The sequence below is a fragment of the Oncorhynchus mykiss genome, chromosome 30 (genome assembly GCF_057628025.1).
Source record: "Oncorhynchus mykiss isolate SJ-2025 chromosome 30, ASM5762802v1, whole genome shotgun sequence".
In the NCBI taxonomy this organism is placed as follows: Eukaryota; Metazoa; Chordata; class Actinopteri; order Salmoniformes; family Salmonidae; genus Oncorhynchus; species Oncorhynchus mykiss.
The window spans coordinates 9,647,501-9,669,319 of record NC_143051.1 but is presented as its reverse complement, the minus strand read 5'-3'; the positions used below and the strand labels follow the sequence as shown (position 1 = coordinate 9,669,319).

The following is a 21,819-nucleotide window of genomic DNA, read 5'->3' as shown; positions in this document are numbered from 1 at the left end:
AACTAGTCGGTTCGGGGATTCGGACTAGCGACCTTTTCAGTTGGTGACCCAATGCTCTTTACTTTGACCCAACCATTAGTTAACCTGTCGCTACCGCCCCTTTCACACTGGCTGTTAGTTGGTTCACAATGCACCGGTCTAGTAGAGCAGTGGTTCCTACATTTGTTTTTGGTTACTGTACCAGCAAATGATTTTTCCTCTGCCCGGAGTACCCCTTAACCTTAAGTACCCCCTCGTGTGCATTTTATCATCCAGATCCAGCCTCGTGAATACCCTCTGTGTGCTCAGGAGTCAGCATGTTGTCATGGCTGCGGCTGGACTCCATTACCATAGTTCTCTGAACATTCTGCACAGACTTTAATAGACACCTGTTATTAGGTATGGACAGAACGTTGACTGGGAATAATGAACTGTCCACACACTCCCCTAACCAGTGTTATAGACACCACTATAATCTTTATCATGAATGTATTTGAGATCATTAGTGTATTTTTGCCCGATGTGAGAGAACAACGCATGTCAACAGAGCCACACGTATGTATAACAAAGGGACTGGTGAGAGACCCTCCCCTCCCAGTTGGCGCAATGAACCGCACTCTCTCTCTCTGCTCTCCTCCGTTCCCATGATGCACCGCGTCTGCCTGTCTCTGCTCCCCTCCGAGCCGCCATGTTGTCGGAGTGAAAGCCTGGAAATCTGGATAGAGAACCGGGGCTGAAATCTTCAACCATCCGCACTCTCCGCCTGTAAGTAGCCCTCACCCGGGGGCACAGTGTGCCTCTAGCCGCCTCAAACAACACATCGCCCGATGTATTGCCTTTACCGGGCCGTAACCATAGTTGTGTGGGTTATTTTAAAAGCAGTGTTGCTTCCTCCCTCCCCTGCCGCCTCCGGTTGTTGCCGTATTCCGCTCTAGTCAGACAACTAGGGCCTTTGTTAGCTAGCTTACACCGGCATGGAGACCTGTAGAGCCCGGGAACACGGAAGACGTGCTAGTAATGGGTCACCGGTGTGTGTTACTGGTAGAGGGGGTGTCGGGGGCGAGTTGCTCTGGTCGCTGGCTTGGAGGTCTGGTATTGTTTGTTGGTAGACTTGGGTAGTTAACTACTGGAACCAGTTCCGTGGTTAACATCAATACATGCCACTTATGCTAGCTAGTGAACACTCCAGTACATGGATAATGCAATTACCTAGTTATATGTCAACCAGACAAACACACATTTACTTACGTCCATTTTCATGTCTTAATTGGCCTCGATTTGTTTAGTTAGTTGGATGGTGTGAGTTGTGCCTCGGCGACTGACTGTTATCTAGTTGACACACAAAGCTATGTTCCGTTTTTGTTGTTCTGGCCCAGGTGGACAGGACTGTAGTTCGCAGTGATAATCGATCCACAGTATTAAATAAGGATTAATCCAGTTGTGGGCAACAATGCTATTTCCGGCTGGCGAACGTGATGAGAGGAGACTGCTCGCTAACGTTACTGATTTCCGGATGTTATCAAAGAGGTTGCGTTACCCTAGTTACCCTAGCATACACCGCTGAGAAATTAATGGCTGTTTGTTTTCTGCTTGCATTGGATAACATATATTTTCAGACCCAAATACACCGGAAGTATTTGTTTGTTTTGCTTGTATGTAGTTGTCTGGATGGCAGGAGCTAGCTAGCTGGCTGGCTAACTAACATTGCCTGCAGAGGGGGGCGTGCTTGTTATGGCATAACTCTATGCATGGAGGCGAGGGTGGGTACTTATATTGGGCCTATTTCACACATGCACAGGTGTGTATTATATGCATGTAAAATTGGCAAAGTAAAAAAAAAAACTATTGCGTATCCCATCTCCCCCAGAGGCACCCAGGGTCAGCCATTTATTAATAGCGAGAAAAAATAGGATTGTGTATGTACACCTCTGAGCCATGATGGATGGATGTGTGTGTGAGGTAGAGAGACGTGTAATGCGATTTGCCATATTCATTTTCCAAATACTTTTGTGGCTTCCTGTCCATCAGAGGTTGGCAGGGGTTGAACGCTAAATAAAACAGACCACCTGGTTGTCTTGAACATTTGCTTATTGACTGAACACACCCCTTGTCTGTTGAGTGGGTGGAATCCACATCACCTGGCTGGGCCACATCCAGCAGGGCACAACGTTGTGTTAATGTTCCAGATAGAAAGGTCATGAGTAAAACTGATGTGATTTATTTTCTGCAAGTCAGAGAAGCATGTTTGCTCTGCAGAATATAGTTATTCAGAGGAGGGGGTCAATGTAAATTGTCCGGTGGCAACTTTTATGAATTGTTCAGCAGTCTGACTTGGATGTAGAAGCTGTTGAGGAGCCTTTTGGTCCTAGACTTGGCGCTCTGCTGTTGCTTGCCGTGCGGTAGCACAGAAAACAGTCTATATCTTGGGTGACTGGAGTCTCTGACAGTTTTATGGGCTTTCCTCTGACACCACCTATTATATAGGTCCTGGATTGCAGGAAGCGTGGCCCTGGTGATGTACTGGGCCGTACGCACTACACTCCGTAGCGTCTTACGGTCAGATGCCGAGCAGATGTCATATCAGTTACCATACTAGGCGGTTTGCAACCGGTCAGGATGCTCTCGATGGTGCAGCTGTAGGACCTTTTGAGGATCTGCCCTCTTCACGACTGTCTTGGTTTGTTTGGACCATGATAGATTGTTGGTGATGTGGACACCAAGGAACTTGAAACTCTCAACCCACTTCTCTACAGCCCCGTTTGACCCTCCTTTTCCTAAAGTCCGCGATCAGCTCATTTGTCTTGCTCACATTGAGGGAGAGGTTGTTCTGGCACCACACTGCCAGTTCTCTGACCTCCCTATAGGCCGTCTCATCATGGTCGGTGATCAGACCTACCACAGTTGTGTCGTCAACAAACTTAATGATGGTGTTGGAGTTGTGTATGGCCACGCAGTCGTGGGTGAACAGGGAATACAGGAGTGGACTAAGTACAAAAACAAAGCTTTGTGGGTACTATGGTGTTGAACGCTGAGCTGTAGTCGATGAACAGCATTCTCACGTAGGTGTTCCTTTTGTCCAGGTGGGAAGGGGCAGTGTGGAGTGCGATTCAGAGTGCATCATCTGTGGATCTGTTTGCAAATTAGAGTTGGCCTAGGGTATCCGGGAGGATGCTGTTGATGTGAGCCATGACCAGCCTTTCAAAGCACTTCATGGCTACTGACGTGAGTGCCACGGGTTGGTACTCATTTAGGCAGGTTACCTTCACTTCCTTGGGCACAGGGACTCTGGTGGTCTGCTTGAAACATGTAGGTATTACAGACGGTCAGGGAGAGGTTGAAAATGTCAGTGAGGACACTTGACAGTTGGTCTGCGCGTTCTTTGAGTACACGTCCTGGTAATCCGTCTGGCCTAGCGGCTTTGTGAATGTTGACCTGTTTAAAGGTTTTGTTCACATAGGCTACTGAGAGCATTCACACACATTCATCCAGAACAGCTGGTGCTCTTGTGCATGCTTCAGTGTTGCTTGCCTTGAAGTGAGCATAAAAGGCATTTAGCTCGTCTGCTCGCGTCACTGGGCAGCTCGCGTCTGGGTTTCCCTTTGTAGTCCATAATCGTTTTCAAGCCCTGCCATATCCGACGAGCGTCAGAGCCGGTGTAGTAGGATTCAATCTTAATCCTGTATTGACGCTTTGTTTGTTTGATGGTTTGTCTGAGGGCATAGCAGGATTTGTTATAAGCGTCCAGATTAGTCTTCGGCTCCTTGAAAGCGGCAGCTCTAGCCTTTAGCTCAATGCGGATGTTTCCTGTAATCCATGGTTTCTGTTTGGGATCTGTACGTACAGTCATTGTGGGGACGACGTCATCGATGCACTTATTGATTAAGCCGGTGACTGAGGTGGTATACTCCTCAATGCCATTGGATGAATCCCAGAACATTTTCCAGTCTGTTCTAGCAAACCAGTCTTGTAGTGTAGCATCTGCGTCATCTGACCACTTCCGTATTGAGCGAGTCACGGGTACTTTCTGCTTAAATTTTTGCTTGTAAGCAGGAATCCGAAGTATAGAGTAATGGTCAGATTTGCCAAATGGAGGGCGGGGGAGAGCTATGTATCCATCTCTGTGTGTGGAGTAAACGTAGTCTAGGATTTTTTTTCCCCACTGGTTGCACCGGTGACATGCTGGTAAACAATTTGGTAAAGCTGATTTAAGTTTGCCTGCATTTAAAGTCCCCGGAGACTAGGAGTGCCTCTTCTCGGTGAGGATTTTCTTCTTTTCTTATGGCCTTATAGAGTTGGTTGAGTGCGGTCTTAGTGCGATCGTTCAGTGGTGGTAAATAGACGGCTACGAATAATATGAGAACTCTCTTAGTAGATAGTGTGGTCGACAGCTTATCATAAGGTACTCTACCTCAGGCGAGAAATACCTCAAGACTTCTTCAATATTAGACATTGCGCACCAGCTGTTATTGACAAATAGACACACACCCCCACCCCTCGTCTTACCAGAGGTAGCGTCTCTGTTCTGCCGGTGCTTGGAAAATCCTGCCAGCTCTATATTGTCCGTTTCTTTGTTCAGCCACGTCTCGGTGAAACATAAGATGTTACAGTTTTTAATGTCCCGTTGGTAGGATAATCTTAATAGTTGGTCATCAATTTTATTTTCCAACGATTGCACGTTAGCAAGAAGAATGGAAGGCATTGGGAGTTTACTCGCTCGCCTCCGGATTCCCGGAAGGATCCCCGGAAGGATCCCCGGAAGGATCCCCGGAAGGATCCCCGGAAGGATCCCCGATCTGCGTCCCCTTTTCCGGTGTCTTTTCTTCACGCAAAAGGCGTGGATCTGGGCCTGTTCCAGTGAAAGCAGGATATCCTTCTCGTCCGACTCGTTAAAGGAAAACGTTTCTTCCAGTCCGCGGTGAGTAATCACTTTTCTGATGTCCAGAAGGTATTTTCTGTCATAAGATGGTAGCAGCAACATTATCTACACAATAAGTAAAACAATTTTTTTTTTTTACACAAAATTAAAATAAAATAATTTGCACATTTGTTTTGGGAGAATGTAAAACATCAGCCATGTTGTTCGTGGCCATCTTTACATTATAACTGTCAGAGACTGTGTTTCTGTCTAAACTGTAATGTAGGCCTACATATTACTTATGGTGAACTAAACCAAACCAATAGGCTGTAAGTTACACCTGAGTTCTGTTTCCTACCTACATGGCCGAGCTACCTTCACACCACACCGTCTGTAACTAGTGAAAGGTAATAGACTAGTGGTAGGCTGGGCGACATCGCCAAAATATCATAACACAAAATATTTCTTATTTGTTCGGTATTTTATGTTTTCTAAATAATAAATGGTCTAAATATGTTGTATGAACATAGAATGGCAACAAATGAATTAATAGTGGCTCTAATGGGCTTCCTGTATTCTGATTTTGTTTTACATTCAACCAAACTAGGACAAAACTGACAGTGAAGTAGACCAAATTTGTCTGAACTTTTCATTTATATATCTCCCCAAATGTTTTATTATTATTATTATTTTTTTCCCTGAGAAAAGGAATCGGGTTTTTAGTTCCATTTCATACTGTCAGTTAAGTCGAACATGGACACCACCACGCGAGTCAGTATGATGTTGATGGAATTTGACCTCCTTCTTTCCTCTGGGGCTAGGCTGTGTGGGTGTGTTTGTGACACTGTGTGGGTGTGATTCACAACATGCTGTGTATGAAGATAAAGGGACCCCCCCCCCCTCCCCTCTTTAATATGTAAGTTGGTCAGATGTTTTCATAACTCAAATGTAACTCAAATTTCTCATTAGTAGAAATATTCAGGCCTCAACCACAAATGAATCGGAACGATTGGCACGGTATAATTAGAAGGAATTAGGTGCCGATAATGTTTCCTATTCATTTGGGACAGAGGATGGTGTTGTAAACTATACATTTAGCTCCAGTACTCCAGACATTAAACCACTTAGAATATGTTGTCAGTCAAATTGCAAAAAAAAATAAAAGACACAAAAAAAAAATAAAATAAAAAAAATAAACGACAACACTAGCTGGTGGATCAAAATGTTGATTGCAGTCCCTGCAAGTCTGTGTGTGAATCCATTCTAGATTTTGTTTAAAAGGAGTGTAGTTTGAGTTGTGTGTGTGTGTGTGTGTAACTAGAGCCAGACCGATATTATCAGCCGTTACAAGACTTTTACAGATTTATTTGTATCGCCGTTTAAGTGGGGGACAGTCTTTACATGGCTGTGAGACGATCTTCCTCTGTCGCGCTTCAAACCGGACACTTATCACCCAACACATCTACGCTAGTTGGAGAGGAGAGTAACTAACTGTTACTGCTTCTACGGTGAGTAGATACAAGCTTGCCAGCTCAATAAAGAGCCTAAAATGTTCACTGGCCGTATACTGTTAGATGAAGTGCCACGGTAGGGTGTCCTGAGGTGAAGTGCCACAGTAGGGTGTCCTGAGGTGAAGCGCCACGCTAGGGTGTCCTGAGGTGAAGCGCCACGCTAGGGTGTCCTGAGGTGAAGCGCCACGCTAGGGTGTCCTGAGGTGAAGCGCCACGCTAGGGTGTCCTGAGGTGAAGCGCCACGCTAGGGTGTCCTGAGGTGAAGCGCCACGCTAGGGTGTCCTGAGGTGAAGCGCCACGCTAGGGTGTCCTGAGGTGAAGCGCCACGCTAGGGTGTCCTGAGGTGAAGCGCCACGCTAGGGTGTCCTGAGGTGAAGCGCCACGCTAGGGTGTAAATGTAAAACAAGTGGCGTGCTAAGAACATCGTCATCGTCGTGGCAACGTTAATGTTACAGCCCCTTAGTGAAGCCCTCTAAATCTGGCATGTTATAATTAATCAATAAGGCCTGCGGAGGTGTGGTGTATATGGCCAATATACCATGGCTAAGAGCTGTTTTTAGTTCCACGACGCAACGCGGAGTGCCTGGACACAGCCCTTAGCCATGGTATATTGGCCATATACCACAAACCCCTGAGGTGCCTTATTGCTATTATAAACTGGTTACCAATGTAATTAGAGTTGTAAAAAGAAATGTTTTGTCATACCTGTGGAATACGATATACATTAAAGGCTGGAACCAACCAGTTTTTATAATTGCTCTTTGCGAAGGGTATTTATTCCTCAAGCTCTGACTCTGTCATTCAGATGTTTTCAGAGACACTAAGAAAACACAACATAGCACTTCGTTGCTAAGTTTCAATATATGGGTTGTCAAGGACTGGTTCGGATGTACATTTACCACCCCTATCGAGCCAGCAGTGGGAGAGTACTTGACTCCATTCACTGAGGGTTATTGCTATCCGGGATCCTTGGGACATCTACACCTGAAAGTGGAACTGACAGTGTTTTAACTACTTTGCAGATATGAAACAAACAGACAGTCATATCAGTGAAAAAAATTAAATTCCCAGTTTATGCTACAAAACCAATGATTTTTTAAATTTATTTAAAACATTTTTTTTACGGACAACCAGGGGCATACTCCAACACTCAGACATAATTTACAAACAAAGAATTGGTGTGTAGTGAGTCCACCAGATCAGAGGCAGTAGGGATGACCGGAGTGAAATGGAACATTCTCATGCTCTGATGGGTTTTTGATAACAGGGGGGTGTGCGCAGTGGATGCGGTCTCAGAGTTCTGTGCTCTTAGCTCTTTTGCTGACAGTTCTTCTCGGTGTATCATACTCAATGCAAACTAATTACAAAAATCACTGAAGTTGGAGACATATCTCCCTCTACTAACTTTAAGCGTCAGCTGTCAGGGCAGCTTACCGATCGCTGCAGCTGTACACAGCCCATCTGTAAATAGCCCATCCAACCAACTACCTACCTCGTTCCCATATTTGTTATGTTTTTTCTGCTCTTTTTCACACCAGTATATCCACTTGCACATCCTCATCTGCACATCACTGCTGGTCATTGTCATTACTTCGCCACTATTGGCCTTATTTATTGCCTTACCTCATTCATTTGCACACACTGTATACAGAATTTTCTATTGTGTTATTGACTGTACGTTTGTTTGTGTAGCTGTGTTGTTTTTTTGTCACACTGCTTTGCTTTATCTTGGCCAGGTCACAGTTGTAAATGAGAACTTGTTCTCAACTGGCCTACCTGGTTAAATAAAGGTGTAATATATATATATATATCTATATATATATATTTTAATGCGTCCGTATGGCTGAGGGCGACTCATTCATAACTAGAGTGCAGAGGCCTGCCTGCCGCCCCGCCATAGATAGGACCCCATCTGTGCAAAGCCCCATCACTCAATCCCATATGGAATCTGTTTTTTGTCAATATACAGTGGGGCAAAAAAGTATTTAGTCAGCCACCAATTGTGCAAGTTCTCCCACTTAAAAAGATGAGAGAGGCCTGTAATCGTAAGAAGCATTGTGGACAGGTGTATTTTATACTGATAAGTTCAAACAGGTGCCATTAATACAGGTAACGAGTGGAGGACAGAGGAGCCTCTTAAAGAAGTTGTTACAGGTCTGTGAGAGCCAGAAATCTTGCTTGTTTGTAGGTGACCAAATACTTATTTTCCACCATAATTTGCAAATAAATTCATTGAAAATCCTACAATGTGATTTTCTGGATTTTTTTTTCTCATTTTGTCTGTCATAGTTGAAGTGTACCTATGATGAAAATTACAGGCCTCTCTCATCTTTTAAAGTGGGAGAACTTGCACAATTGGTGGCTGACTAAATACTTTTCCCCCCCACTGTGTGTGTGTGTGTGTATGTAGATATATATATATATATATATTATATATATATATATATATATATTATATATATATATATATATATATATATATTATATATATATTATATATATATTATATATATATATATATTATATATATATATAAATAAACATAGATAGATATAGATAGAAATTGGATTTTGAAAGATTGAAATAGGCTTTCGCTTGTACAGTGTCTCAAACATCACTAACCAAATGCGGAATTGGCCAATTGGCGTGTTCAGTGGCTCTTTAAGAAATATGCTTTCGGAGTATATTTAGAGGGCTGTTTTAAGCACAGTCCACGATGTCATGATATTTTTGTTCAGCTACAATAATAAAAAATATTGTCAGATATATCGGTTATGTGTGAATATTTCAACTAACGGTGTGTGTCTCTTCCTCAGGCCGTGGTGGAATGAGCAGCGTGTGTGTGTTGAAGGGTAAAGCAGTGCTCTGGCAGGACTCGTTCAGCCCCCACCTCAGAACCTCAACTCCCAGCATGCCGGTGGTGCTGAGCAGCGGAGGACACGCCCCCCCGGCCGGACAGACCCCACATGCCCCGCCACCAAGCCAGCAGGTAAGGGATGGAGACCAGGGCATAAAATTAACACCTGCCAAATGCAGGTATTCTAAAATAATGATAATATTCTGAGTGGCTGGTAGGTTTTTAAATCTATGTCAGACTGCAGTACACGTCACACAGACTGACAGATGTTCAGAGATGTTAGCTGTGTGTGTTCTGCAGGGCGTGGCGGGTACGGGGCGCTCTCAGGATGATGCCATGGTGAATTACTGCTTCCAGCGGCAGCACGGAGAGCAGCCTGGCAAACACCGCTGGCCCACTGGGGAGAATATCCACGACAGCCAGGTACTGGTGTAAAATCAGAAAAATGGTCTAGGTTTTGAGTTTATGGGCCTACTCTTTACTGACAGTCTCTCTGAGTGTAATCTTGCCCCTCTTGCTGTAGTGTAGGGATGTTATTCTAATCGGGTCTCCCTCTGCAGGTATTATTCTAACCTGGTCTCTCTCTGTCTGTAGTGTAGGGGTGTTATTCTAACCTGGTCTCCCTCTGTAGGTATTATTCTAACCTGGTCTCTCTCTGTCTGTAGTGTAGGGGTGTTATTCTAACCTGGTCTCCCTCTGTAGGTGTTATTCTAACCTGGTCTCTCTGTAGGTGTAGTGTAGGGGTGTTATTCTAACCTGGTCTCTCTGTCTGTAGTGTAGGGGTGTTATTCTAACCTGGTCTCTGTCTGTAGTGTAGGGGTGTTATTCTAACCTGGTCTCTGTCTGTAGTGTAGGGGTGTTATTCTAACCTGGTCTCTCTCTGTCTGTAGTGTAGGGGTGTTATTCTAACCTGGTCTCTCTCTGTAGGTGTTATTCTAACCTGGTCTCTCTGTCTGTAGTGTAGGGGTGTTATTCTAACCTGGTCTCTCTGTAGGTGTTATTCTAACCTGGTCTCTCTGTCTGTAGTGTAGGGGTGTTATTCTAACCTGGTCTCTCTCTGTAGGTGAAGTGTAGGGGTGTTATTCTAACCTGGTCTCTCTCTGTAGTGTAGGGGTGTTATTCTAACCTGGTCTCTCTGTAGTGTAGGGGTGTTATTCTAACCTGGTCTCTCTGTAGGTGTAGTGTAGGGGTGTTATCTTAACCTGGTCTCTCCCTGTAGGTGTAGTGTAGGGGTGTTATTCTAACCTGGTCTCTCTGTAGGTGTAGTGTAGGGGTGTTATTCTAACCTGGTCTCTCTTTCTGTAGTGTAGGGGTGTTATTCTAACCTGGTCTCTCTCTGTAGGTGTTATTCTAACCTGGTCTCTCTCTGTAGGTGTTATTCTAACCTGGTCTCTCTGTAGGTGTAGTGTAGGGATGTTATTCTAACCTGGTCTCTCTGTCTGTAGTGTAGGGGTGTTATTCTAATCGGGTCTCCCTCTGTAGGTGTTATTCTAACCTGGTCTCTCTGTCTGTAGTGTAGGGGTGTTATTCTAACCTGGTCTCTCTGTAGGTGTAGTGTAGGGGTGTTATTCTAACCTGGTCTCTCTTTCTGTAGTGTAGGGGTGTTATTATAACCTGGTCTCTCTCTGTAGGTGTTATTCTAACCTGGTCTCTCTCTGTAGGTGTTATTCTAACCTGGTCTCTCTTTCTGTAGTGTAGGGGTGTTATTATAACCTGGTCTCTCTGTGGGTGTAGTGTAGGAGTGTTATTCTAACCTGGTCTCTCTGTGGGTGTTATTCTAACCTGGTCTCTTTCTGTAGGTGTTATTCTAACCTGGTCTCTCTGTAGGTGTTATTCTAAACTGGTCTCTCTGTAGGTGTTATTCTAAACTGGTCTCTCTGTAGGTGTAGTGTAGGGGTGTTATTCTAACCTGGTCTCTCCCTGTAGGTGTAGTGTAGGGGTGTTATTCTAACCTGGTCTCTCCCTGTAGGTGTAGTGTAGGGGTGTTTTTATAACCTGGTCTCTCTCTGTAGGTGTTATTCTAAACTGGTCTCTCTGTAGGTGTAGTGTAGGGGTGTTATTCTAACCTGGTCTCTCTGTAGGTGTAGTGTAGGGGTGTTATTCTAACCTGTAGGTGTAGTGTAGGGGTGTTATTCTAACCTGGTCTCTCCCTGTAGGTGTAGTGTAGGGGTGTTATTATAACCTAGTCTCCCTGTAGGTGTAGTGTAGGGGTGTTATTCTAACCTGGTCTCGCTGTAGGTGTAGTGTAGGGGTGTTATTCTAACCTGGTCTCTCTGTAGGTGTTATTCTAACCTGGTCTCTCTGTCTGTAGCGTAGGGGTGTTATTCTAACCTGGTCTCTCTTTCTGTAGTGTAGGGGTGTTATTATAACCTGGTCTCTCTCTGTAGGTGTTATTCTAACCTGGTCTCTCTCTGTAGGTGTTATTCTAACCTGGTTTCTCTGTCTGTTGTGTAGGGGTGTTATTCTAACCTGGTCTCTCTGTAGGTGTAGTGTAGGGGTGTTATTCTAACCTGGTCTCTCTGTCTGTAGTGTAGGGGTGTTATTCTAACCTGGTCTCTCTGTAGGTGTTATTCTAACCTGTTCTGTCTGTAGTGTAGGGGTGTTATTCTAACCTGGTCTCTCTGTGGGTGTTATTCTAACCTGGTCTCTCTCTAGGTGTTATTCTAACCTGGTCTCTCTGTCTGTAGTGTAGGGGTGTTATTCTAACCTGGTCTCTCTCTGTAGGTGTTATTCTAACCTGGTCTCTCTGTAGGTGTTATTCTAAACTGGTCTCTCTGTAGGTGTAGTGTAGGGGTGTTATTCTAACCTTGTCTCTCTGTAGGTGTAGTGTAGGGGTGTTATTCTAACCTGGTCTCTCCCTGTAGGTGTAGTGTAGGGATGTTATTATAACCTGGTCTCCCTGTAGTTGTAGTTTAGGGGTGTTATTCTAACCTGGTCTCTCTGTAGGTGTAGTGTAGGGGTGTTATTCTAACCTGGTCTCTCTCTGTAGGTGTTATTCTAACCTGGTCTCTCTCTGTAGGTGTTATTCTAACCTGGTCCCTCTCTGTAGGTGTTATTCTAACCTGGTCTCTCTCTGTAGGTGTTATTCTAACCTGGTCTCTCTGTCTGTAGTGTAGGGGTGTTATTCTAACCTGGTCTCTCTGTAGGTGTAGTGTAGGGGTGTTTTTCTAACCTGGTCTCTCTGTAGGTGTTATTCTAACCTGGTCTGTCTGTAGTGTAGGGGTGTTATTCTAACCTGGTCTCTCTGTAGGTGTAGTGTAGGGGTGTTATTCTAACCTGGTCTCTCTGTCTGTAGTGTAGGGGTGTTATTCTAACCTGGTCTCTCTGTAGGTGTTATTCTAACCTGGTCTCTCTGTCTGTAGTGTAGGGGTGTTATTCTAACCTGGTCTCTCTCTGTAGGTGTTATTCTAACCTGGTCTCTCTCTGTAGGTGTTATTCTAACCTGGTCTCTCTCTGTAGGTGTTATTCTAACCTGGTTTCTCTGTCTGTTGTGTAGGGGTGTTATTCTAACCTGGTCTCTCTGTAGGTGTAGTGTAGGGGTGTTATTCTAACCTGGTCTCTCTGTCTGTAGTGTAGGGGTGTTATTCTAACCTGGTCTCTCTGTAGGTGTTATTCTAACCTGTTCTGTCTGTAGTGTAGGGGTGTTATTCTAACCTGGTCTCTCTCTAGGTGTAGTGTAGGGGTGTTATTCTAACCTGGTCTCTCTGTCTGTAGTGTAGGGGTGTTATTCTAACCTGGTCTCTCTGTCTGTAGTGTATGGGTGTTATTCTAACCTGGTCTTTCTGTAGGTGTTATTCTAACCTGGTCTCTCTGTCTGTAGTGTAGGGGTGTTATTCTAACCTGGTCTCTCTGTAGGTGTAGTGTAGGGGTGTTATTCTAACCTGGTCTCTCTGTCTGTAGTGTAGGGGTGTTATTCTAACCTGGTCTCTCTGTAGGTGTTATTCTAACCTGGTCTCTCTGTCTGTAGTGTAGGGGTGTTATTCTAACCTGGTCTCACTGTAGGTGTTATTCTAACCTGGTCTCTCTCTGTAGGTGTTATTCTAACCTGGTCTCTCTGTAGGTGTTATTCTAACTTGGTATCTCTGTAGGTGTAGTGTAGGGGTGTTATTCTAACCTGGTCTCTCTGTCTGTAGTGTAGGGGTGTTATTCTAACCTGGTCTCTGTCTGTAGTGTAGGGGTGTTTTTCTAACCTGGTCTCTCTGTAGGTGTAGTGTAGGGGTGTTATTCTAACCTGCTCTCTGTCTGTAGTGTAGGGGTGTTATTCTAACCTGGTCTCTCTGTCTGTAGTGTAGGGGTGTGATTCTAACCTGGTCTCTCTCTGTAGGTGTTATTCTAACCTGGTCTCTCTCTGTAGGTGTTATTCTAACCTGGTCTCTCTGTCTGTAGTGTAGGGGTGTTATTCTAACCTGGTCTCTCTGTAGGTGTAGTGTAGGGGTGTTATTCTAACCTGGTCTCTCTGTAGGTGTTATTCTAACCTGGTCTGTCTGTAGTGTAGGGGTGTTATTCTAACCTGGTCTCTCTGTAGGTGTAGTGTAGGGGTGTTATTCTAACCTGGTCTCTCTGTCTGTAGTGTAGGGGTGTTATTCTAACCTGGTCTCTCTGTAGGTGTTATTCTAACCTGGTCTCTCTGTCTGTAGTGTAGGGGTGTTATTCTACCCTGGTCTCTCTCTGTAGGTGTTATTCTAACCTGGTCTCTCTCTGTAGGTGTTATTCTAACCTGGTCTCTCTCTGTAGGTGTTATTCTAACCTGGTCTCTCTGTCTGTAGTGTAGGGGTGTTATTCTAACCTGGTCTCTCTGTAGGTGTAGTGTAGGGGTGTTATTCTAACCTGGTCTCTCTGTCTGTAGTGTAGGGGTGTTATTCTAACCTAGTCTCTCTGTAGGTGTTATTCTAACCTGTTCTGTCTGTAGTGTAGGGGTGTTATTCTAACCTGGTCTCTCTCTAGGTGTAGTGTAGGGGTGTTATTCTAACCTGGTCTCTCTGTCTGTAGTGTAGGGGTGTTATTCTAACCTGGTCTCTCTGTAGGTGTTATTCTAACCTGGTCTCTCTGTCTGTAGTGTATGGGTGTTATTCTAACCTGGTCTCTCTGTAGGTGTTATTCTAACCTGGTCTCTCTGTCTGTAGTGTAGGGGTGTTATTCTAACCTGGTCTCTCTGTAGGTGTAGTGTAGGGGTGTTATTCTAACCTGGTCTCTCTGTCTGTAGTGTAGGGGTGTTATTCTAACCTGGTCTCTCTGTAGGTGTTATTCTAACCTGGTCTCTCTGTAGGTGTTATTCTAACCTGGACTCTCTGTAGGTGTTATTCTAAACTGGTCTCTCTGTAGGTGTAGTGTAGGGGTGTTATTCTAACCTGGTCTCTCTGTGGGTGTTATTCTAACCTGGTCTCTCTCTGTAGGTGTTATTCTAACCTGGTCTCTCTGTCTGTAGTGTAGGGGTGTTATTCTAACCTGGTCTCTCTCTGTAGGTGTTATTCTAACCTGGTCTCTCTGTAGGTGTTATTCTAAACTGGTCTCTCTGTAGGTGTAGTGTAGGGGTGTTATTCTAACCTTGTCTCTCTGTAGGTGTAGTGTAGGGGTGTTATTCTAACCTGGTCTCTCCCTGTAGGTGTAGTGTAGGGATGTTATTATAACCTGGTCTCCCTGTAGTTGTAGTTTAGGGGTGTTATTCTAACCTGGTCTCTCTGTAGGTGTAGTGTAGGGGTGTTATTCTAACCTGGTCTCTCTCTGTAGGTGTTATTCTAACCTGGTCCCTCTCTGTAGGTGTTATTCTAACCTGGTCTCTCTCTGTAGGTGTTATTCTAACCTGGTCTCTCTGTCTGTAGTGTAGGGGTGTTATTCTAACCTGGTCTCTCTGTAGGTGTAGTGTAGGGGTGTTATTCTAACCTGGTCTCTCTGTAGGTGTTATTCTAACCTGGTCTGTCTGTAGTGTAGGGGTGTTATTCTAACCTGGTCTCTCTGTAGGTGTAGTGTAGGGGTGTTATTCTAACCTGGTCTCACTGTAGGTGTTATTCTAACCTGGTCTCTCTCTGTAGGTGTTATTCTAACCTGGTCTCTCTGTAGGTGTTATTCTAACTTGGTATCTCTGTAGGTGTAGTGTAGGGGTGTTATTCTAACCTGGTCTCTCTGTCTGTAGTGTAGGGGTGTTATTCTAACCTGGTCTCTGTCTGTAGTGTAGGGGTGTTTTTCTAACCTGGTCTCTCTGTAGGTGTAGTGTAGGGGTGTTATTCTAACCTGCTCTCTGTCTGTAGTGTAGGGGTGTTATTCTAACCTGGTCTCTCTGTCTGTAGTGTAGGGGTGTTAATCTAACCTGGTCTCTTTGTCTGTAGTGTAGGGGTGTTATTCTAACCTGGTCTCTCTCTGTAGGTGTTATTCTAACCTGGTCTCTCTCTGTAGGTGTTATTCTAACCTGGTCTCTCTCTGTAGGTGTTATTCTAACCTGGTCTCTCTCTGTAGGTGTTATTCTAACCTGGTCTCTCTGTGTCTAGTGTAGGGGTGTTATTCTAACCTGGTCTCTCTGTCTGTAGTGTAGGGGTGTTATTCTAACCTGGTCTCTCTGTAGGTGTTATTCTAACCTGGTCTGTCTGTAGGTGTAGTGTAGGGGTGTTATTCTAACCTGGTCTCTCTGTCTGTAGTGTAGGGGTGTTATTCTAACCTGGTCTCTCTGTAGGTGTTATTCTAACCTGGTCTCTCTGTCTGTAGTGTAGGGGTGTTATTCTAACCTGGTCTCTCTGTAGGTGTTATTCTAACCCGGTTCTCTCTGTCTGTAGTGTAGGGGTGTTATTCTAACCTGGTCTCTCTGTAGGTGTAGTGTAGGGGTGTTATTCTAACCTGGTCTCTCTGTCTGTAGTGTAGGGGTGTTATTCTAACCTGGTCTCTCTGTAGGTGTTATTCTAACCTGGTCTCTCTGTCTGTAGTGTAGGGGTGTTATTCTAACCTGGTCTCACTGTAGGTGTTATTCTAACCTGGTCTCTCTCTGTAGGTGTTATTCTAACCTGGTCTCTCTGTAGGTGTTATTCTAACTTGGTATCTCTGTAGGTGTAGTGTAGGGGTGTTATTCTAACCTGGTCTCTCTGTAGGTGTAGTGTAGGGGTGTTATTCTAACCTGGTCTCTGTCTGTAGTGTAGGGGTGTTTTTCTAACCTGGTCTCTCTGTAGGTGTAGTGTAGGGGTGTTATTCTAACCTGCTCTCTGTCTGTAGTGTAGGGGTGTTATTCTAACCTGGTCTCTCTGTCTGTAGTGTAGGGGTGTTATTCTAACCTGGTCTCTCTCTGTAGGTGTTATTCTAACCTGGTCTCTCTCTGTAGGTGTTATTCTAACCTGGTCTCTCTCTGTAGGTGTTATTCTAACCTGGTCTCTCTCTGTAGGTGTTATTCTAACCTGGTCTCTCTCTGTAGGTGTTATTCTAACCTGGTCTCTCTGTGTCTGTAGTGTAGGGGTGTTATTCTAACCTGGTCTCTCTGTCTGTAGTGTAGGGGTGTTATTCTAACCTGGTCTCTCTGTAGGTGTTATTCTAACCTGGTCTCTCTGTCTGTAGTGTAGGGGTGTTATTCTAACCTGGTCTCTCTCTGTAGGTGTAGTGTAGGGGTGTTATTCTAACCTGGTCTCTCTGTAGGTGTTATTCTAACCTGGTCTCCCTGTAGGTGTAGTGTAGGGGTGTTATTCTAACCTGGTCTCTCTGTCTGTAGTGTAGGGGTGTTATTCTAACCTGGTCTCTCTGTAGGTGTTATTCTAACCTGGTCTCCCTGTAGGTGTAGTGTAGGGGTGTTATTCTAACCTGGTCTCTCTGTAGGTGTAGTGTAGGGGTGTTATTCTAACCTGGTCTCTCTTTCTGTAGTGTAGGGGGGTTATTATAACCTGGTCTCTCTCTCTCTGTAGGTGTTATTCTAACCTGGTCTCTCTTTCTGTAGTGTCATGTAGGGGTGTTATTCTAACCTGGTCTCTCTGTAGGTGTAGTGTAGGGGTGTTATTCTAACCTGGTCTCTCTGTCTGTAGTGTAGGGGTGTTGTTATAATCTGGTCTCTGTAGTGTAGTGTTGTTATAACCTGGTCTCTAGTGTGTTGTTATACCCTGGTCTCTGTAGTATTGTTATAACCTGGTCTCTGTAGTGTAGTGTCCTTATAACCTGGTCTCTGTAGGTGTAGTTATAACCTGGTCTCTGTAGTGTAGTGTTGTTATAACCTGGTCTCTAGTGTGTTGTTATAACCTGGTCTCTAGTGTGTTGTTATAACCTGGTCTCTGTAGTGTTGTTATAACCTGGTCTCTGTAGTATTGTTATAACCTGGTCTCTGTAGTATTGTTATAACCTGGTCTCTAGTGTGTTGTTATAACCTGGTCTCTAGTGTGTTGTTATAACCTGGTCTCTAGTGTGTAGTTATGACCTGGTCTCTGTAGTGTAGTGTTGTTATAACCTGGTCTCTGTAGTGTAGTGTTGTTATAACCTGGTCTCTGTAGTGTAGTGTTGTTATAACCTGGTCTCTGTAGTGTAGTGTTGTTATAACCTGGTCTCTGTAGTGTAGTGTTGTTATAACCTGGTCTCTGTAGTGGTGTTGTTATAACCTGGTCTCTGTAGTGTAGTGTTGTTATAACCTGGTCTCTGTAGTGTAGTGTTGTTATAACCTGGTCTCTAGTGTGTTGTTATAACCTGGTCTCTAGTGTGTTGTTATAACCTGGTCTCTAGTGTGTTGTTATAACCTGGTCTCTAGTGTGTTGTTATAACCTGGTCTCTAGTGTGTTGTTATAACCTGGTCTCTGTAGGTGTAGCGTTGTTATAACCTGGTCTCTAGTGTGTTATAACCTGGTCTCTAGTGTGTTATAACCTGGTCTCTAGTGTGTTGTTATAACCTGGTCTCTGTAGGTGTAGCGTTGTTATAACCTGGTCTCTGTAGTGTTGTTATAACCTGGTCGCTGTAGTGCTGTTATAACCTGGTCTCTGTAGTGTAGTTATAACCTGGTCTCTGTAGGTGTAGCGTTGTTATAACCTGGTCTCTGTAGGTGTAGTTATAACCTGGTCTCTGTAGTGTTGTTATAACCTGGTCTCTGTAGTGTAGTGTTGTTATAACCTGGTCTCTGTAGTGTAGTGTTGTTATAACCTGGTCTCTGTAGTGTAGTGTTGTTATAACCTGGTCTCTGTAGTGTAGTGTTGTTATAACCTGGTCTCTGTAGTGTAGTGTTGTTATAACCTGGTCTCTGTAGTGTAGTGTTGTTATAACCTGGTCTCTGTAGTGTAGTGTTGTTATAACCTGGTCTCTGTAGTGTAGTGTTGTTATAACCTGGTCTCTGTAGTGTAGTGTTGTTATAACCTGGTCTCTGTAGTGTAGTGTTGTTATAACCTGGTCTCTGTAGTGTAGTGTTGTTATAACCTGGTCTCTGTAGTGTAGCGTTGTTATAACCTGGTCTCTGTAGTGTAGCGTTGTTATAACCTGGTCTCTGTAGGTGTAGCGTTGTTATAACCTGGTCTCTGTAGGTGTAGTTATAACCTGGTCTCTGTAGTGTAGTGTTGTTATAACCTGGTCTCTAGTGTTATAACCTGGTCTCTCTCTTCAGGGGCGGTCGATGGATGAGCTGAACCATGATTTCCAGGCTCTGGCTCTAGAGGGGCGTGCCATGGGAGAGGTAAGGGGTCAGGGGTTACAGGTCAAGTAGATAGAGGACCATAGACATTCAGCCTACAGAAGGCCATGTGATAGTGGTAGGAAGAGCACTGTAGCCCAGAATAAAGTAACCCATAAATCCTGCTGCTATATTTAGTCATTCCGAGGAAAACGCCCTGACACTTCTTTCACTTCTCTTTCTTTCAATATTCTCTCTCTCTCTCTCTCTCTCTCTCTTTTTTTCTCTTGTTCCTCTTTCTGTTTCTCTCCTCCCTTTCTCTTTCTGTCTTTCTCCATCTCTTTCTCTCCCCTCCCCCTCTCCTTTTTACAGCAGCTTTTGACAGGTAAGAAGTTTTGGGAGAGTGACGAAGCTGGAAAAGATGGACCAAAGGGGATCTTCCTGGACCAGTGGAGGGGCAGCGCATGGGGGGCCACAGGTAAGCTCGAGAGTGAGCCCAGCCCCTGGGTTGAAACACCAATGAGTGCCCAGCCCCTGGGTTGAAACACCAATGAGTGCCCAGCCCCTGGGTTGAAACACCAATGAGTGCCCAGCCCCTGGGTTGAAACACCAATGAGTGCCCAGCCCCTGGGTTGAAACACCAATGGGTGCCCAGCCCCTGGGTTGAAACACCAATGGGTGCCCAGCCCCTGGGTTGAAACACCAATGGGTGCCCAGCCCCTGGGTTGAAACACCAATGGGTGCCCAGCCCCTGGGTTGAAACACCAATGAGTGCCCAGCCCCTGGGTTGAAACACCAATGGGTGCCCAGCCCCTGGGTTGAAACACCAATGAGTGCCCAGCCCCTGGGTTGAAACACCAATGGGTGCCCAGCCCCTGGGTTGAAACACCAATGAGTGCCCAGCCCCTGGGTTGAAACACCAATGAGTGCCCAGCCCCTGGGTTGAAACACCAATGAGTGCCCAGCCCCTGGGTTGAAACACCAATGAGTGCCCAGCCCCTGGGTTGAAACACCAATGAGTGCCCAGCCAAATGTGTACGTGTGCTTGGCAGTTTGACAATAGGTCTCTTTTTCTTTCTCCTCTACCAGACCACTTGGTGTCTCAGCCAATCATGGTGTCTCATCGGCCGGGTGGGGGTTTCCATGGCGGCGGGGAGGTGGGCGGGTCAGTGATGTCGCCGCGGTCAGAGAGCGGGGGCTTGGGAGTCAGTATGGTAGAATACGTCCTCTCCTCTTCTCCCGCCGAGAAACTGGACTCCTGCCTCCGTAAGGGACCTTTCGTAAGTAGCCTACGTTCATTTACACTCCCATCATTCAATTCATATGTCTACATAGATCATCAATGCTGACCCATCTTCACCACTGGCAACCTGGACTCCTTACGGCACTGGGTTATACTGCATACGTGGTCTCGTTTAGATCTCTCTCTCTGTCTCTTTAGATCTCTCTCTCTGTGTCTCTTTAGATCTCTCGCTCTGTGTCTCGTTAGAGCTCTCTCTCTCTGTGTCTCGTTAGATCTGTCTCATTTAGATCTCTCTCTCTCTCTCTCTCTCTCTGTCTCTTTATATCTCTCTCTCTCTCTTTATATCTCTCTATCTCTCTCTCTGTCTCTTTATATCTCTCTCTCTGTCTCTTTAGATCTCTCTCTGTCTCTTTAGATCTCTCTCTCTGTGTCTCGTTAGAGCTCTCTCTCTCTCTCTGTGTCTCGTTAGAGCTCTCTCTCTCTCTCTGTGTCTCGTTAGAGCTCTCTCTGTCTCATTTAGATCTCTCTCTCTCTGTGTCTTGTTTAGATCTCTCTGTCTCATTTAGATCTCTCTCTCTCTGTGTCTTGTTTAGATCTCTCTCTGTCTCATTTAGATCTCTCTCTGTCTCATTTAGATCTCTCTCTGTCTCATTTAGATCTCTCTCTCTGTGTCTTTAGATCTCTCATTTAGATCTCTCTCTCTGTGTCTTGTTTAGATCTCTCTCGCTCTGTCTCATTTAGATCTCTCTCTCTGTGTCTTGTTTAGATCTGTCTCTCTCTCTCTCTGTCTCTTTAGATCTCTCTCTCTGTGTCTTTAGATCTCTATCTCTGTGTCTCTTTAGATCTCTCTCTCTGTGTCTCTTTAGATCTCTCTCTCTGTGTCGCTTTAGATCTCTCTCTTGTTAAGGGAATTTTTATCAATGATGACTAATTATGTATACATTTCAATCAGGACTGACTAATCAGAATACTATTATGTTACTGTATATGTACTAATCAGAATACTATTATGTTGCTGTATATGTATGAGTTTTCTTTCTTGATCCCAGTACTGAATATAATGTGTGTGAATGTGGTCAAGAGTTAGAACAATGATTGTCTGTTCCTTGGTAGAAATGAATGAACGATATCTTCAGACTGGCTAGAATGCTTATCTACACGTGAAGACCTTGGCTCGTAAATTATATTAAATTGGTAGGGAGACGGATGTGGGAAGGCTTGAGATACAGCCTTTGTACTGGAACGGAGATGGCACGGGTTGGTGCTGAAACTAAGGACGTCATTTTCAGTTTATAACTTGTGGTAAACTGTATCGTATTCAGTACTCTTGTGAATAAACTCTGCTGATTGACTTTAAGACTGGGCTCTGTCCATTATTATAGAATAAGGGTCTTACAAATCCTTATGAATTGACAGAGTGTTAATTTTAATTGGGTGTTAAAACAGAGCAATTTAATTCCTTTAACATCTCTCTGTGTCTCGTTAGAGCTCTCTCTGTCTCGTTTAGATCTCTCTCTCTGTGTCTCGTTTAGATCTCTCTCTCTCTGTCTCTTTAGATCTCTCTCTCTCTCTGTCTCTTTAGATCTCTCTCTCTCTCTGTCTCTTTAGATCTCTCTCTCTCTCTGTCTCTTTAGATCTCTCTCTCTCTGTCTCTTTAGATCTCTCTCTCTCTCTGTCTCTTTAGATCTCTCTCTCTCTCTGTCTCTTTAGATCTCTCTCTCTCTCTGTCTCTTTAGATCTCTCTCTCTCTCTCTGTCTCTTTAGATCTCTCTCTCTCTCTCTGTCTCTTTAGATCTCTCTCTCTCTGTCTCTTTAGATCTCTCTCTCTC

General features: G+C 44.6%; 1 protein-coding gene across 11 annotated transcripts in view; it reads left to right on the top strand.

The window, feature by feature from the left end:
- The first annotated feature begins 575 nt into the window (after nt 1–575).
- LOC110489369 (pumilio homolog 1) overlaps nt 576–21,819 on the top strand; it is a 69,574-nt gene continuing 48,330 nt past the window's right edge. For 5 of the 11 annotated variants that reach the window (XR_016493489.1, XR_016493488.1, XR_016493487.1 and 2 more), the window contains exons 1-6: nt 608–744; nt 9,162–9,334; nt 9,503–9,625; nt 18,742–18,810; nt 19,120–19,225; nt 19,837–20,027. Coding sequence is in view for 8 of the 11 variants with exons in the window: in XM_036971531.2 (XP_036827426.2) it covers nt 9,173–9,334; nt 9,503–9,625; nt 18,742–18,810; nt 19,120–19,225; nt 19,837–20,027 (651 nt within the window). In the remaining 3 variants the exon portion in view is untranslated. Of the gene's footprint in view, nt 745–9,161; nt 9,335–9,485; nt 9,626–18,741; nt 18,811–19,119; nt 19,226–19,836; nt 20,028–21,819 lie in introns of all 11 variants that reach the window. The other 6 variants (XM_036971535.2, XM_036971533.2, XM_090227474.1 and 3 more) reach the window with 3 other exon arrangements.